This window comes from Lichenostomus cassidix, chromosome 1Ab, assembly GCF_008360975.1.
Source record: "Lichenostomus cassidix isolate B80296 chromosome 1Ab, HeHo_3.0, whole genome shotgun sequence".
Classification (NCBI taxonomy): Eukaryota; Metazoa; Chordata; class Aves; order Passeriformes; family Meliphagidae; genus Lichenostomus; species Lichenostomus cassidix.
The window spans coordinates 8166533-8184685 of record NC_139481.1 but is presented as its reverse complement, the minus strand read 5'-3'; the positions used below and the strand labels follow the sequence as shown (position 1 = coordinate 8184685).

The following is an 18153-nucleotide window of genomic DNA, read 5'->3' as shown; positions in this document are numbered from 1 at the left end:
TTCACACTGTTACTATCACAAAAATACAGGCCTGCAAAGTGCTGACAAGGTGATGAGAAATTGGGATTTTTGATGGTAAAAATTGTGTTTTGCATAATTTCTGTTCCAGTGTTACTCTGCTTGGTCAGAGAAAGAACCCAAGGGCAGGTTTGCAATAGCAGAAGAGAACTGATTGTCCCAAGATGTAGGCATGGTCCAGGAGGGACAGGGGCTTGCTGCAGGGAAGGACTGAAGCATGCTCACTGCATCTCCTTCCCCTCTGGTTTCCCTTATCTTTCCCTGTGTCTCCAGGATCTGAGGACGACTTGAAAAATAGCTCAGCAATTTGTTCCTCACGCAGCAAGCACCACTATAAATGTCAATAAACCAAGCTTTCAGGAGACATAGCGCAGTTGTCTTATCAAAACACTTCACATATAATAAAAGTGCTTGGTACTTAAAAAAAATCCTCCCTTGCAGAAGAAACAGTTCCCAAATGTGTTTTATCATGATACCTTGGGCATGCAGCATACATCTCTGTAGACACAGATCAATTTCTCATTCAGTGACACTTCATATTATCACTGGCTTCCTTTGATAGTTGTTCTTTAAATTGGTAGTTAAGATATCACTAGTTCAAGGGAGTAAAGTGACTACAAAAAAAGCTGGAATCTCAGAGGACTCATGCTTGACAGTAGGAAAAAATACTCTTATCTATGTATGACTATATCCAATCTGGCTCATAGGCTCAAAGTATTACCTTCAGCTCTGACAGTTGAAATAACGCAAGGATTTCAGTGCCAGGGCACTTCTGCTGTAGAATTACAGCATCATAATGGGAATTAAGACAAGCTGAGGGCTTGGGATAACCCAGCATTTCAGGACAGAACTGAGATGCAGTGAATGTGACCATGAAGTTTTAATGATGAGAATTGAAAATGGAAAGTCTCCTGTCATCTCCTGTGTATTAGGGAATACAAAGAGGGATAGACTTTTGGGCTTGTAGCCATCGGCTGTAGTTTCTAAGAAGGATGTGAAGTATCAGCACCAGCATGTGAACATGTGGTACTGCACACACAAGAATGAAGCCCCATCACAGGATTAGCTGTCCATTAAAACCTGAGGACTTGGTGAGTTCTTTCTCGACTTGCTGAAATAATGTTTGTGGGCCAATTCGTATAGTCAGTCATGGTTACGTAAGGATTATTTGGCTTCGTGGAGGAGAGGTTGGGGGATAGGAGGTAAACTAAATAAGGTCATACTTTTGGACACGAATGACAGAGGCCTGGATTGACTTTGCCTCAATGTACTCCTTTAGATGTCACATATTTAGACTAAACCCGTTATGCAGGTCCCAGTTACAAAAAGGCAGCTCCAAAGGGAATTCTTCTCACACACCTCAGACACCTACTTCATACTTCAGGATGGGATAAAGCACTCTCTGCAGCAAATTACTTCTCTCCTTCAGCTACAGAGAGAGCTCCAAGAATCAGTGTATACGAGGTGCTTAACATTCTGACAATTAAAGCCTATTTCCACCCCTAGAAGAACCGATAGGTTTGAACTGAACTAGAATGACCTCTATATTTAGGCTCTTTACATCATGGAATGATCCTTACAGATCCCAAATTTAGATTCTTTAGATCAAAAGAGAGCAGACAGAAAAATACTTCCAGTTTCCTCCTGGGCAGACATCCTATCGGGGGACGGCTCATTTAATGAGGCATCATTGCAATGCCAGGCGCAAGCAAATTCCCAAATCACACTACAGTGTTTCAGCAAACAGCTGTTCACCGGAGGAACGTGGCGATGGATTGAGCAGCTATGAGTATCCACGTGTGGCAGGCGAAAGCGAGCTACAGAACGGCTGGCACACATCAGGAGACCCCTTCGCAATGCCACCTTGGCCGGAATTGCACACGCGATCGATCAGAACTGGACGGCGATGTGCAGAAGGCAGCGGGGCTGACGGTACGGGAGGAGACAAAACGCAGCCGTGTGATGCCAGCAGACGGGCGGGTGCGATGAGAAAGCAGTGCGGCGGCTGGGAAGATTGCGTGGGAATATCGTGCGGGAAACCACGGCAAGGCTCGCAGCGCCCGGCCGAGCAGGGAACCCGCGGGCAGGGCTCGGGCCGGGCGGGATCGGCCGAGCCCCGGGGCGGTGCTGCCGCTTCCTGGCTCCGGCGCTCGGCGGCGGAAACAGCTCCGGCCCTCCCTCCGCCATCGCCGCTCCCTCCGCCTCCCGCCCGCCGGGCCGCGCCGCCCGGGTCCCGCCCATGAGGCGGCGGCGGCGCTGGGGGTTGCGGCCGGGCCGAGGCGGGGGCCGGAGCCGTGGCTGGAGCCGGGGCCGGGGGCAGGCGGCGGGCCGGGGCTCAGGGCCCTGATGCGGTGCGGGCGCTGCGCCGCCGGGCCCCATGCACCCCAGGTGAGCACCGGGCGGGGCGGGCGGCACCGCGGGGCACCCAGCCGAGGGGCGAGCGGGCAGGCTTCCCTCCAGCGTTCGGCGCCGCCCGCAGGCCCCGCTCGGCCCCGGAGAGAGGGTGGGGGTTCCCCACCTCGGGCATCGCCATCCTCAGCGGCCGCTGGGGCCGGGGTCATCCCTGCCCCTTGGGGCACCCGGAGCCCTCGGCCCGGCGCTGCGGAGCTGCCGCTGGCCGCAGGTGGGGCGGCCGGCAGGGCGGGCGGGTGAGTGGTGCTAAAGGTGGGCACAGCCCCGGTGGAGTTCGGCGGCTCGGCTGGTGCGGCTCAGCCCGCCGGGTGTCAGTGGGCTGCGAGGAGCTGGCAGCGGACTCGATGTTCCCTGGGGGCCCTTCCAAGCTGAGGTGCTGTGCTGTTAACTTGCGTGAGTTGGGTGCATCCGGCCGTGTTTCCCGCACGAGAGGTGCCGTTCTGAGCGGAGCGGCAGCCCCAGCTCCGGCTCTCCATCAGCACTGCAGCGCTCGGGCCTGCTGCTCGCCAGGGCCATGCGGAGGCCTGGGTCAGCCCGGAGATGCTGTGTGTGTGGCTGCTGTGGGGACAGCTGGGCTGGCTGGCCCTGAGAACTGCTGGCTGCACCGGGTGTACGGCAGGAGGGCCAGGGTGGGCACAGCGTGGGTCAGGCAGGGCTTCAGAGTTGTGACAATTGTGACTAGACCGTGTCTCCTTGGTGTCCCCATCCCTGTGGACTGTTTTGGGCTGCGTGTGCAGCTTGAGACCCCAGAGGACATATGTGATCCGAGCTGACATGGTTTCTGCCGAGGCTGAGTGTTTAGGGTGTTGGGTGGTTCCTGCAGGTACTGTGGTGTGTGCCTCTTGAGTCGAGCAGGTACTCAGGAACCACCGGTTGATGCCCTGAAAGAACATGTTATCCATGGTGCCACTTTTAAATGGGATGGGAGCACGTAGAACCAGTCTGAGGCAGTCTGTTAATACCGTACCATAGCTGTTCTGCAGTGGTAGCTCTTGTCACTGTTGGCCTGGTTCAAACTGATGGTGAGTTAGAGGTTTTGTGTCCATTACTGGTTTGAATACCAGATCTTTCCACCAGAATTTGGTTTTTGAATGTGGATATGGTGTCCAGAATTAATGAAATATAAACCAGGTGCTGTTGTTGGGAGTGTTTGTGACATTCAGCTTGTAATTGAATCTGTGTTCACAATACTTTAATCACAGTGGCTTTTATTACTGGCAGTAAGACTTTGTTTTCTGGATGGCAAGGAAAAAGCTATGGTCTGATTTGTCTTTCTGAACTGTTTTTTAATCCTGATTATTGCCATCTAATATGATCAATATATATTGATCATGATATGATCACAGTGTGAGTTGCTGATGTATTTTATGCTTAGCATTTTAAGGCAGGGTTTTTACATGCCAATATCAGATTTTGAGTTTGTTTGCTCAACCCTTCCTCACCACAGTACAGTCAGTAATCAGGAATGCTTTTGCATCTGTTTTTCTTTTTCCTGCTCCTTCTCTGTCTCCAGAATGAATGAAATGAACTTGAGTCCTGTAGGGATGGACCAGCTGACCTCCTCCTCTGTGAGCAATGCCCTGCCAGTCTCTGGAAGTCACTTGGGCTTGGCAGCATCACCCACTCACAACGCCATACCAGCACCAGGTAATGGGGGCAGATCCCACTCAGGGTATTGCAGCTCATGCTCTGTGTTCTGCTGTCACAGGAATGGTCAAAACTGCTTGCTCTGGTAGCCAGTCATATCTTAGGTATGAAATGATGCAGAGCTGGGGAAGGGGAAGCCATAAATCATTGCTTAGATGGGCAAAGCAAAAGGCACGAGTGCTTATCAGACTTACGCCTTAGTGGGAGCCTCATTTTGTTTTAATGGAATGATTTGCACTGTGGGTGAGTAGTATCAGAATCCTTTGAAATTAGAACTGTAGCTAAAAATCTGTTTCCATCTATGTCTGATTTCTCTCAGGTGAAAATAATTTTTCACCTGCAAAGCAAAGCTGTTTTTACAGGTCTTCCTTCCAGGGGGCTGTACAGACAGAAGTCCATTACAAATATAAAGTTGAAGCAAGCCCTACAAAATGTATCCAAAAAAGATCTAGCCATATTCAGGCATGCATCTCAGTGCTGTGATAACTGATCCTTTCTTTGATGCCTGGCACCTTACTTGGACAGTACCATGCTGTATTTCCTTAGGGCAAGAGCTTCTGAGGAATTAGTAATCTCTTTGTTAGCTCATGTGTTCATAGACTCAAGTAATTCCGTTGAATTTAAATGGGCATTTTCTCTTGCAGGCTTGCCTGTTGCAATTCCAAACCTGGGCCCCTCCTTGAGTTCCTTGCCCTCTGCTCTGTCTCTGATGCTCCCAATGGGTATTGGGGATCGAGGAGTGATGTGTGGTATACCAGAGAGAAACTACACCCTACCTCCACCACCATACCCGCACCTGGAGAGCAGCTATTTCAGACACATTCTACCTGGTAAGTGCTCTGGTGCTGATGGATGGGAACAGAAACTGTTTTAAGAACTGTCTATTTCTGTCCTGAAGCAGGCAGGATTGACAGTTTTGCAGAACTGAAATTTCCCTGAGTTTGCCTGGAGACTGTTGTGTCATTTACACACCTTTGTTTTCAGGTATCTGTTTCTATATTTGTGTACGAAAAGAATTGCAGGACATTTTCTATTTAAACCTAACCTTTGATTGCTCCTCGTGCTTTGATTTTAGGATTAATAGAAAACAAAGCATGTCTGGTTTCTATCTCCAATGGCTTGTAGTTTGAAAGTTGCTTCTGTTTTTCTTCTCCTGTAGTCTGAAGCAATATTTAATATATGCATAATGGGAGGTCACAGTAGTTCAAAGCTCAAAAGAGGACAAGCCATCAGCTGCAGAGTTGGGCACTTTCCCACCCATTTAGCCCATGGCACATTTTTTCTTCATTTTTGTTCAAGGTTGATTTCCAAAGTCCTAACACACTGACTTCTATCTTGATTCCTTTTGCACACATACTTTAGAGTACAAATGTAGAATTTTACATGTTAGTATATGAAAACATAGAAATTAGAGCTTTAAATACAGTCCTGGTTTTGTGTTGTAATTAAAATTGATAGGGTGGAAGGGGTAGTGTAACTTCTTCAAGGTGACTCAGTGAGTGTTGTTGGTTCAGCCTGGGTTAGGAATAAACTGTACCAGCCCAGGTCTTGTGCAGTTACCTGTTAATTTATGGCTGAACTTCCCAGCTGCTTAGGAGTAACTGTACTGCCTGCTAGAAGTAGACAAGGAGACTGTGCACTAGGACCAAAGGTATTTGCCATTCTTCTGAGCTGGAATAATCTTCCTAGTTCCTGTGGTGTTTAGTCTGATGTTTCACAGGGTTCTTCTGGCAGTCGTCTTGCTGCCTTCAAGGATCATCCATGTCCAGGCCACAAGGGAGCATTGCACGCAGAAATATTTGATGCAGCTGATTAAATTAAACTGTTCGTTTCTTGGCTTAGTTATTTTTAATAGTTATGCTGCAGAAAGAGTATCTGTGCTTGCATTCTTGTAATAATAAATGTGTTTGAATGCAAAGCTCTCACAGAACACGTGGTTCATAGGGTTGAAGGCTAAAAAAGAGACATGCTGACTCAGATCTGGCAGAATCTGCAAAATCTGCCTCTGTCTCTGCTGGAAATAATGTTTACTTGAATGTGCTGTTGTATTTCTTCCAAAGATTTTGTTTGTTTGGTTTTGTTTTGTTTTGAGTATGTAAATACAGGTTAGTGTTTCTTCATATCTTAAATTCCAAGGTTGTTGGATGTTGAGAAGCTTCCCAGAACTCCCAGAAAAGATGGTAGGGTTTCTGATTTAAATCCAACCAAACTGTTGTTTTAGGAGAAACAACATCCTTTCATGTAAGGCAACAGAGCAGATGACTCATGAAATCTATAAGAGAACTTGTCTTTGTCCTTCAGAATTGCAGTTGATGACCTCTGAGATGGACAGTTGGCCACTTAGTCTTAGAGGAAGGAAGCAGTCATTGTCTAAGCAAAAATTATGTGTCCTGGAGAATTGTTTCTGCTTCTAGCAAGGATGAACCAGGAATTACCAAATTATAGATTCCACTGGTACTCCTTCATCCTTTGTGAGCTATTTCTTGGGAACGAAAAATTAAGCCTAAAATGTGAAGAACATCTTTCTCATTCGGTCTTTGTACTGAGCAGCCTAGGTGGAATTCTGCCAGAAACTTGACTGTTCAGAGTTTGAGAAATAACTAGAGACTTGTTCTGTTGGATAGAAACTCGGAATTAGTTGTCAGGTGGTACTTTGACAAGAGTTTTGGGCGGGCATGTGTTTGTGAGCCATGTTTTATAATCAGTGGATTTGAGTTGGAGATAATGTAGAGAACATGTCTTGAGGGATCTGGATCTCAGTCTACTGTGTTTTGAGTAATTTTTATTCCAGATGTAAAAACTGATGTAATCTCACTCCCTTCTTTGTCTCCCTCGTCCTATCAGGTATCTTATCTTACTTGGCTGACAGACCACCACCTCAGTACATCCATCCCAACACTATAAATGTCGACAGCAATCCAGCATTGTCAGTCTCCAACAACCCCTCATCCCTGGATCCCTACCAGCCCGGTGGGACCGTGGGACTGGAGCCAGGGATCGTCTCCATGGACTCCCGCACAGTGAACACACACGGTCCTCAAAACCTGCATCCCAGTGAGAGCCACGAGGTAGCACTGGACACTACAATCACCATGGAGAGTGTTTCGAGGGTCACCAGCCCCATCTCTACGGATGGGATGGCAGAGGAGCTCACGATGGACGATGTAGCCGGGGATCACACGCAGCTCCCCAGCAGCTCCCGCAGCCACGAGCCTTTAGCCGTAGACACGGTGGGGACTAACTTGCCGTCGGATGCTGTGGGACACGGCGGGGTCATTCCCATTCACGGTAGCACTTTGGAACTCCCTGTTGTCATGGAGCCTGACCACATTGCTGGGCGGGTGACAGGGATGTCGGACAGCACACTAAATGACTCCATTCATACTGTGGCCATGAGCACCAACTCTGTGAGTGTGGCGCTCCCTACCTCACACAACCTCGCTTCCCTGGACTCTGTAGCCTTGCATGAAGTGGGCCTCAGCCTGGAGCCTGTGGCAGTGTCTTCCATAAGTCAGGAAGTAGCCATGGGGCCAAGTCATGTCGATGTGTCTGCAGACAATCTTGCCTTTGTCCCATCGTCTCTGCAAATGGAAGACTCCAATTCCAACAAGGAGAACATGGCAACTTTGTTTACCATATGTGAGTGGACATTTCCTGCTTTTTTGGGGTAGGGTTTGTCATGTAGCTGATGTCTGGAGTGGCAGGGCTCTTGTTTCTGGTCGTACAGATTTATGGTGAAAAAAACAAGTTATTTAACAAGTCCAAAAGTTGGGACATGTGCAGTGCCAGATTAACTGTGCTGAAACCACAGTAGTTGGAAGTAGACATAGTAGGATGTTTTAGCATATCCATTTCCCATGTTGCCATGAGGTTGGAAGCTGAATCTTGATGAAGCTCTGGGTTTGGTGGATATGCTTGATATCCTTTGCAATGAGACTTCTATTTTTGTAAAGTCACATCACAAGTGATTCTTCTCACTCCATTAAACACAACAAACACCACCACAAGTCATACTTTTCATCAAATGGGTATAATTATTGCATATGATAGTATGTGACTTTACAAAATTTATATTAAACCATGAACAATCATCATGAAAGTGTTGTTCTCAACAGGAAAGAAAGAGCAGAGAGGGAAGGAACTTTATAATATTTCTAATTATTCTCATCAAAGGACTTTAGCCCAGAGGTTAGTGCATGTCATGGGAAGAGAGGAGCTCTGGGTATTGTACTGTCAATCCTGTTATCGTTCAAGGAGTGGTGTTTGAGAACTGAGAAGTTCTCATTTGCTGGGAGAGAGATTTGAACTTTCACCTGCAGGATGTCTGGCTTCCTGCCACTGAAGCATAAGGCCAGCTTTTATATTCATTTTATTAGCTGTGGTAGCACTGCTGAGTGCTGCTCTTCATCCAGTCTGGCCCTACAACTGCCAGAACCTAATGGCTTGCTTTGCCCACAGAACATATTTTAAGAAATTGAAAGATGCAGTGCCTTGGTTAGCAAGGGAAGAGGTGGAGTTTAGTGCAAAGTGTCTGGTCAGTCAGATATTTGGATTAATTTATTAAGATTTCATTCTGTGGGATAAAATACAACTTGAAATCAGGTGGGCATAGAACTATGATGAATTTACAACTCCTAGAGGAGGAGTTTTACAGTCAATGCACTTGGAGGTTCCTACAAGCATCTGTTGCACGTTGAAAAAATAATGATCCAAATACTGTGATATCCAACACCCTTGTGGTGAAATCACTTGTCTGATTCTCCTGAAAGTGAGATTTGATGTGCCAGCTTTTTGTTGCTATACTTAATATAGTCCTAAGCTGTTTTCCAGACGATGCTCTCCTTTGGTAGGATGTTAAAATGGCTGCTGCATGCCTTGTGCTTGCAGGTGATTTGCAAAACAGATTCTTGACGTGGGGAGGTTTAAATTTTAACTTTTTGTTATTGTGTTTAAACTTCACCTGAATAAACAGGAATGTGTGTCCAGACAGGTGTCAGCAAGGACAAGGAGTTGTTTTTCAGTCCCTTAGCAGTTATTCCTCACTGAAATGGCAAGTCAAGGCCTTTTTCAGAAAACTTTTTATTGTACCTAAGCAGGAAATAAAAAATGTGCCTTTGCTACAGTCCTGGATGTTTGCAAAACATTTAAGAAAGGGGTTTTTTTGTCATCTTTCTTGACAGCTCTGCGTATCCAAATCAGAGAGGTAATCACTGTTTTGTTGGTTTTGGTTGTTTTTTTTTAAAATTATTTGGCAAGGACAGGAATGGGAAGTATATTTCACTTTCTGTAGAATGTAAGGGTTTTTTTCAACTTTTTCTTGATGAAGTTGTATTGCTGTAGAGAGCATTTTATGCTGTACTTTTCCCCAGATTTATTAGACTGAAGACTTTTCACTGGTTTCTTTTATAACAGTACTTCTGCTAAATGCCAGATTGGGAAAGCGATGCTACTGATTCTTCTTGAGCTTTTGTTTTTGTTGTATTCAGTGGCACACTGACACTGCATGAGTTTGCTGCAGTGAGACCTTCAAAGCAGCAGTGAGGTCAGGTTTTTGCTGCTGTGATTTACACACTGTCTGAATTTAAATGGAGGTAAGAGGATTTGTGGTTCAAATTTGAAAATTTTTAGAAAGATGACCTTGTTGGCCCATTTGCTTGGATATCCTTGAGGTTCTACACACAAGAAGTGTTTCTGGTTAATTGCAAAAATGTAACCAGTTAGAAGGTGTTTGGTTTTGTTTGTCTTAGATTTTTCTGCCGGCAGAGTTCATTTCACTTGTGATCAGAGTGAAAATGGCTCTTCCATCACCAGCATTACCACCAGCTCTGGGGAGGCTATCATCTATTTTGCAGTAGCTTTGATGAACAGTGGACTCTGTCCCACTGCTAGATTCCCCTGTAGGGATAGCCTGGAGTCTAGGTCATTAACTTACCGTCAGGAAGGCATGTGGAAATCCTCACATTTGATCTCAATTGGATAGAAACAGTGACGTGTGTGTCAGTGCCCACCTAACTGTGACAACATGGTCCATAATCCTGTGAGGAAAAGCTCCTAAGTGGGTAAGTTGAACCTGACAGAAGCAGCCTTTGCAGGAGCACGTTGGCAGGGAGCTGATTGCACCACAGGAGCTGCTGTATGTTTTGACTCCCTGCTGTCCCCTCGTGTCTCCGCAGGGTGCACGCTGTGTGACAAGGCGTACCCATCAGACTGCCCGGATCACGGGCCTGTCACCTTTGTCCCTGACAGCCCAATCGAGAGCCGAGCCAGGCTGTCCCTCCCGAAGCAGCTGCTGCTCCGGCAGTCCATCATGGGAGCTGAAGCGGGTAAGGATCCTATTACTGTGCACTTCCCTGCAGCAGTTTGAAATACACTCACTGCCTGAAATCCAACACCGTGGGGAGATTAATGTGGGAAAGAAACACTGCAGTAGAGAGATGCTTCCTTCTGTAATCACCCTGACTTATATGATCCAAGAGCTCCTTGTGGTCTGGTTACTGCTTAGACTTCAGCTGTACTGTAGGGCTGGTGGCACAGAGTGTGGCACTTCATAAGGTCAAGCTCAGCCAAGGTATGGTGTTTATTTTTATCGTGCTAAACAGCCCTGGCACAGCTTTGATAAGAAAACATGGCAGCGATTGCAGTTTGGGGGAAGGTAACAATTAGGAGTAATAAAGGAGATTTCTGTCTGTTCATTCATCAGCTTGATTTGCTACCTTCTGGGTGCTCTCATTAGAGTATTGATCACGAGTGCCTCTGTTTTTTTCACCCCCTTCATTTACATTTGGCATGTAGACTGTGACCTTGTCATTGGATGTGGACCTTGTTACTGTTACTCACGTCATTGTCACCTGGAAATCGAAGAGTACAGTGCAATACCCTAAGGATCTGAAGGCTAGAGAAGAATGTGATTATTGACTTGCTTAGTGATGCTGCTTGTTGAGAGTAGATTACATCAGTTCTTTTCAAGCTGCACTAGTTTCCAGTTTATTCCTAAAAGCTATTCAGTGTACTATGTAGACATATATATATATATATAAAAATGTTTAATAATAAATAATATACATGCAGGAATCCCTCTGCCCATGACAGAAATACAGCTGCCTCTGGGGAGAAATGCAGAAGCTGCTTAACAATGCCCAGCAACAATTCTGGAAATTCCTGGGGATTAGGTAGGCAAAATGTAGTTACTGAAACTAGTATTTTCTGCTTCTGCAGAAAGTGCCATGAGAACTTTAATTGGTACAAGTGGCTAGGATGTTAGTTTTATAGCTTACTGAAGAGTAAATTACTTGCTTTTGACCAAATAAATATTTGTAATTACACCAAAGCGGCTCCCAGTAGTGTCATGTGGTGGTGGTGGTTCTTGTCTCTGCCATAGGTGTGTTTCACATGTGAAGTAGAAGCTTTGATGATCTTATGCATAGATGTTACCTCTGGAGCATTATCTCATAAGCCTCCCACTTCTTTATTGTGCATGATTAGTTGTTTAAATAATTGATTTCTTCAGATTTTGGCCTTCTAATGATAGGTGTGTGGACACGAGAAACCATTCCTGTGAGGACGTGTTTTGGACCTTTGATCGGGCAGCAGAGCCATTCTCTGGAGGTGGCTGACTGGACAGACAAAGCAGCCAGTCACATCTGGAAGGTCAGTGGTGTTAGAGCTCAAAGTCTGCCACCAAGCTTTTATCTGGTGAATCTGCTGTTACCATGTAACAGCAAAAGTCAAAAATAATGCAGTTTAATTGCCAAAAGTCAAAAGTAATGCAGTTTAATTGTTTAATGCTGAGTGTCAGCACAGCAGAGCTGTATACCTTGCAGTATGCTGGTATTCAGTCCTGAAGAACAAAAAATTTCTTTAATGCCTTTTAAAGGGCTGTATGTGATTTGCAGTATTTTTGTGGGGTGGCAGCAGAGATTGTGTATGAGTTACTAGGCAGCACTTGTTTGTTTTCTATCTCTGTTCATTGAAGGTTCCCCCAGGTGATAAATGATTTGTTTTAGGAAAGCAAATTAAAGCTTTCTTTTCCCCATCATTTCATCCAGAAAGTAAATCTGATCTATATAAATAAAACATGTACTGTTTGCCCAGATATTGTTATCCACAAGACTTGGTTTGTAAGAAAAGCAGTGAAATGCAATTCTGCTGGGATTTAAAAGTGAGAAAGATGATAATAAACAGGTTTTCTGGCCTGCTGAGTAGCAGAGAGGTCAAGATTCCTGTGTGAAGAGGAAGGTAAAGAGTGAAAACAGGGCTGTGGTCATGGCAATGGAGACTTCCTAGTTTGTTCTAGGTAAACACATCCTCTCTAAAGAAAGGGGCTGGCTTTCACTGCATTTATTACTGTGTTTTGTCCTAAGATTGCATTTGTTTTACCTGGTAGATCTATCACAATGGTGTCCTGGAGTTCTGTGTCATCACAACTGATGAAAATGAGTGTAACTGGATGATGTTCGTACGCAAAGCCAGGTGAGAGCCACCTGCACTGTGCAAAGTAGCTTTGAGTCTGAGCTAAAGCAGCCACAAACCTGCCCACATACTTGTTTCCCTTGTTCTAAAGCTTTAAACCAGGATTTTTGTATAGTAACTTGCTGTGTATGAGGTCGTTACTGCTCTTCCTCTGCTCCATTCCTTTTAGTTACATCTGTGAAGTGGATGTTGATTGTCCTTTTGATTTTAATGCTTTATTAAAAGTGAAGTGTTCCTGGGTTCTTTTGGCCAAGTTCCAAGCTCTTACAGCTTATTCCTAAAAGCTGTAGGAATTCTTTGCAGTCTTTCTGGAGTCTGTGATGAAAACTATCTAGGCTAGATGAAGTATTGCTCCATCCATGGTCCACTGAGAAGGCAAAACCTTTCCTATTTCTCTGTGACACAAAGTAGGTTTCTCCTGCAGTTCATTTCATTGCTCCCATATGCAGGAGTCAAGAAGTTTCATGCTTAATCTTCCACTGCAGTGGTGCAGAGCTTTAACTGGTTTCAGATACTGGGAACAAACATATCCAAGATACTGACCACATCTTGGAAATGCTCCTCGAGGACTTTTTAAAGATAATTTTGTTTTAAAGACATTACTGGTATTTTTTCTGTCATGCCTTCTCTATTTCTTAAGGTGGTTAATATGAAAAATCCATAGATTTTACTAGATTTTTAGGAGATCATATACTCACTTCTCTCAGCCCACTCCAATGTCTATTAATAATTTTCTCAGAAGTGGTGTGAGAAATCATCATTTGGTGGAGCAGATTGGCTCTCAAGGTCTAGTTTTTCTTTCCTTTAATAAAGAAGCACAGAAGTGACAGACACGAAAGTTCTTATAATATGCTGACAAGCACTGAGGTTCTCTCATTTCCTATTTATAGGAATCCCCTTCTTTTCTCTCTCAAAAAGTCATGACTTCTGGAGGGCTTTTATTCCTAACTCTTGTTATTGCTATAGGAACCGGGAAGAGCAGAACCTGGTAGCTTATCCTCATGATGGAAAAATTTACTTCTGCACCTCTCGGGACATCCCCCCTGAACATGAGCTCCTCTTCTATTACAGTCGGGACTATGCACGACAGCTTGGTAAGAAAGAGCTCATTTTTGTTGCCTTTGCAGGGAGTAGCCAGCCTGAATTCCCTTTCAGTGCCATCTCTGGGCTCTGGGACTTGGGAGTGCATTTATATTCCTTCTCAGTTCTTACTGGTGCATGCCATAGTTTCCTTTTACATTTCATTACTAGAGAGTACCATAATATAAAATAAACATTTTCCTATTTAATTCCACTGATCAGGAGTAGAAAATCAGAGTTCTGAAGAAAAAGCATTGTTTTAGTTCTGTTCATCCAGTGCTAAGGGAGTTTTGGAGCTGAAGATGTTCCCATCCTCCCTCACTTTGGGTTATGATTATTTAGATTTGGTGGAGCTGTGGTCAAAACTGTTCCAAAGTTTGGCCTCTCAAAACATTTCAAATGACCTCCCTAAAACAGCTGGAAAGCAGCACTGGAGCTGAAAAGAACAAAGGTGAAAATCTCTGCACCTGGCTTTGCTACCACAGACAAAACATAAACATGGACCTTGGCCTTGCTCTGCCAGGCCTTCCTGTGCCTCATTACAAATGATGCTTTTGTGCCCAAAGGTGTCCCAGAACATCCAGATGTGCACATCTGCCACTGTGGAAAGGAATGTGCTTCCTACGCGGACTTCAAGGCCCACTTGAGCAGCCATATTCACAACCACCTCCCCAGTCAGGGCCACAGCAGCAGCCACGGGCCAGGCCACGGCAAGGAGAGGAAGTGGAAGTGCTCCATGTGCCCCCAGGCTTTCATCTCCCCTTCCAAGCTGCACGTGCACTTCATGGGGCACATGGGCATGAAGCCTCACAAGTGCGATTTCTGTAGCAAAGCTTTCAGTGACCCGAGCAACCTGCGGACACACCTCAAGATCCACACAGGTAGGGGCTGAGGGCTTTACCTCTGTGAGGATGGGGAGAGGATGAAGGTCAAGTTACAGGCCAGTGATAGACAGTGTGGGTATTTTTGCCTCTTTTTTTTTTATATTCCCCATTGGGGATCACAAAATGCAAATTACAAAGCTGGAAAAGGAATAAAACTGGGAGTTCAGTGCTCTCAAGTCAAGGACAGGAAGCTGTAGGCTCAGTAGTCAGGACTTCTGATGAACTGATCAAGTACTAATGTGGTATGCACAATCACAGAATACTCAGTGGGGTAGGATTCAAGTGGTATTCAAACTTTGTGAGAACTCAGTAGCATGCAGGGGTTTTGAACTATTTCTGGCAAAGAATAACAGAAGAAGTACTGATAAGTGGAAAAATGGGATAAAACATAGAAGTTATCAAAGGGCCAGTGAGGTTTGTACCTGGGTGTTTGTTAGATAAGAGAACTTGTTTTCGTAGACAAAAGCAATGCCGTGCATCAAATGTGGTTGGGCTCCAGTAAGGGATCAGATACAATTCCTGTGGGAAATCAGTGGAGATAAGGATGTACTAATGTACAATAACTAGATGGTTACCATGGTTACTATTACAAAGAAAGCTACCATTGTTTTAATGAAGAATTCATCTTGAGTAAGATTAGTCTTTTAAAGTGTTTGCCTGAATCTCTTGGTGGAAAAATGTACAGACCAGCTGGGGGTGTTTTGATGTCCAGAACAGGGAGGCACAGTTGGTGTGGACAGCAGGCAGAAAGCGTCCCTTCACAGGAAAGGCTGACTGACCACGAGCACTGGAGAAACAAGCAGCAGTGGTGTTTAGAAGGACAAAGTGCAGAAAGGTGCATCACACTAGGGGATCAGTGGTTTGAAACAGTATCAAGATGGGTTTTTTTGCTTGGGGGCATGGAGTAGGGGATGAAAAGCTTTGGGAATGATGAAGCCAGATGCATAGCTAAATATAGATTGGAACTAAATAGGCCTTTATGCTGAGTCTGAAGGAACTGCAGGAGAAAACAAGTCCTGCTCAGGGTAAAATTTCACTTTTCAGCAGTAGTCAGGCTTGTTTGCTTCCTGCATTTCTTGGGACGCTGAGTGCCAACCTGTGGGTGTGCATGTGTGCTCCTAGGTCAGAAGAACTACCGCTGCACCCTCTGTGACAAATCCTTCACGCAGAAGGCTCACCTGGAGTCGCACATGGTCATCCACACCGGGGAGAAGAACCTCAAGTGCGATTACTGCGAGAAGCTCTTCATGCGGAGGCAGGACCTCAAACAGCACGTCCTCACTCACACACAGTAAGTGACCTCTCAGTGCTGCTGGACTGGCCTGTGCAAGGAATAATGAAGCTGAACTGCCCCAGAAAGAAGCTCCAGTTTGCAAATGTTTTGGCTTAGGGAGCGTGGATGGGTTCATCCTCTGAAATTACAAAGTCAGTCTGGACAAAATCCTTGTTTTGCTGGCTGCAGTTGTGGAGTTACAGTGTTTGCAATATTTCATTGACACAGTAAATTCCAAGCTTGGTCCTTGTCTTGTGAAATAGCAGTCTGGAGTGTTCATCATTTTCAAGGACCACAGAAGACATAAACTTCTCAGTGCTATTGTCAGAGTCCCTCGTTTGTGAACTCTGCCTGTTAGCTCTAGGGGTGGGGTGCAGCCCCTCCCAGCCCTTTCCTCCCCGCAGGTCTCACTCAAGCACTTGCTCTGTCCTGCTCCTCCTGCAGGCAGATCCCTGCCCACAGCCCTCTGCCAGGCCAGCTGTTTTGCTCTGACAGTCTCTTCATCCTGTACATTTACTCCCAATCTAAGGTCCTTCCTTAAAAGCTACTTGCCCAAAGCAAGTCCCTTTGCTTATTTCATTTTCAGCATCTGGTTTTTGTACTCACTTGGAAACCACTGCTGCTTGACATGCTGCCTAGGAGACAGTGTAGTGCAGCCAGCATGAGTGAGAGAGGCAGACAGACACACAGACTTGCTTTGCTGCTTGTTCCTACAGCCTGAGCCAGGAAGCACTACTGCTGGGAGGTATTTTGCAGTGTCATTACAGAATTTGTTGCAGCCTGGTAAGCTCCTCTGTTTAGCATTTATGGACTGAAGGTTGTTAAAATGCACCATTTATGGACTGAAGGTTGTTAACATGCAGTAGTCTTGTTTTCTTATTTGTTTTTCCCTGCCCCCTCCCTGCCTCCCTTAATGTAAGGTGGGAAGGAAACTGACCTTTCCATCAAGGGCAATTTCTCTGTCCTTGCTAAAGCATGGACCTTAATCAGCATTTTAATACCAGCTGCCTTGTGGCAGGAGCAAACTCACTTATTCTTGTCTTGCAGAGAACGGCAGATCAAGTGCCCCAAGTGTGACAAGCTGTTTCTGAGGACAAATCACCTGAAGAAGCATCTCAATTCACATGAAGGAAAGAGGGACTATGTCTGTGAAAAATGCTCCAAGGCTTATCTAACCAAATATCACCTCACTCGACACTTAAAAATATGTAAAGGCCCCACATCCAGTCTGTCAGCCCCAGAGGAGGAAGAGGAGGAGGATTCAGAGGAGGAATTAATAGACTCTATGAGGACTGAAGACTGTAGGATTAACAATGGGGTCTATTCAACAGGTGATGCTCTCTCTGGACACAAATGAAGAGAGGGAAACTTTCTTGGATATTATAACTAGGGAAGGAAAAAACCCTCTTCCTTGTTTCCCCAGTCACCAGTGTATGTCAGGTGAGGAATTTTCCTTCTGTTTTGGTCTCCACACTACCACCATTTACTCTAACCTGTAGCCAGAACACTGAATGAGACTGGATCATGCACGTACCAGTGAAGAGTTGCTAAGAAGGAAATGTGAGGCAAGATTTTTTTTTACCACACGCTGTGCATACTTCTTTTGCAAATCACTCAGATTAATCCAGCCAGTGCTGGGACATGTGACACACCTTGCATAGCCCTTTGAGCAAAGAGCCACAAACCAGAAATGTAGCTGAGTGAGTGCAGTGACCTGTAAGCCAGCTGTCCTTAACTGCCCAAGCCATGACATGAAGAGAAACAAGCAAGAAATGGTGGTGGCTGTTGATGTATTTTAAAATTTAACTGAAGGATGTGGTTTGGCACAAAGCAAAGATTTGTCGATGCTCAGGTTTCCTTCTTATAACAAAACAAAACCTTTTGGTTTAAAAAACAAAAAGGCCAGTGAAATCAGCACTTCCAAACAAAGTAATTACCCCACTACAGAAAATCAGACATTGGTTTTTGGAGAACAGTTATTGCCTCTTCTTCTCCCTCAAGCTCACAGCCCATGGAATCAGGTGGAGATAAAGACTGTATGGACTCGGTAAGGAAGGGGCTTACAGATGATCAGGCAGTGTTTACAGTATATATTACTCCTCGTGCTGTAAACCTTTTACCACCTAGAATGATGGGAGGGTTTGCTGCTAATATTATTTATGGAATGAAGATTATTACATTTGGTTGTTTTCTTTTGAAATAATTAAAAATGTGGCTCTTCTCTAATGTTCTTTTTTAAAATTTTACATAATGCTGAAAAGGAACGTTCCTATTTCTGATAACGATGCTAAGAGAAATAACACCACTTTTTAATAATCTACCTCTCCCAAGCTTTCCTGGGACACGGTATGTGTAGGAGCAGCACCTCCA

At 45.1% G+C, this 18153-nt stretch overlaps 1 protein-coding gene across 3 annotated transcripts; it reads left to right on the top strand.

Moving 5' to 3' along the window:
- The first annotated feature begins 1932 nt into the window (after positions 1 to 1932).
- PRDM4 (PR/SET domain 4) lies at positions 1933 to 18009 on the top strand. 3 transcript variants are annotated; one of them, XM_085049693.1, is made up of 11 exons: positions 1933 to 1950; positions 3944 to 4077; positions 4722 to 4907; positions 6922 to 7716; positions 10251 to 10400; positions 11585 to 11724; positions 12461 to 12546; positions 13513 to 13640; positions 14193 to 14507; positions 15633 to 15801; positions 16831 to 18009. In XM_085049693.1, the coding sequence occupies exons 2-11, from the start codon at positions 3945 to 3947 to the stop codon at positions 17138 to 17140; spliced, it is 2412 nt and encodes an 803-aa protein (XP_084905819.1). In that variant the 5' UTR covers positions 1933 to 1950; position 3944; the 3' UTR covers positions 17141 to 18009. The 3 variants fall into 3 exon arrangements, with proteins under 3 accessions (XP_084905819.1, XP_084905820.1, XP_084905818.1); XM_085049694.1 differs by lacking the exon at positions 1933 to 1950 and adding an exon at positions 2268 to 2406 and having other exon boundaries at positions 11606 to 11724; XM_085049692.1 differs by lacking the exon at positions 1933 to 1950 and adding an exon at positions 2268 to 2406.
- Positions 18010 to 18153: the final 144 nt, after the last annotated feature.

What these genes read in the sequence shown, in the direction of transcription:
- PRDM4 (XM_085049692.1), top strand. An exon ending in TTTCAGACACATTCTACCTG is followed by an intron (nt 4,908 to 6,921) that starts GTAAGTGCTCTG and finishes TCGTCCTATCAG; the next exon opens with GTATCTTATCTTACTTGGCT. An exon ending in ACACCTCAAGATCCACACAG is followed by an intron (nt 14,508 to 15,632) that starts GTAGGGGCTGAG and finishes GTGTGCTCCTAG; the next exon opens with GTCAGAAGAACTACCGCTGC.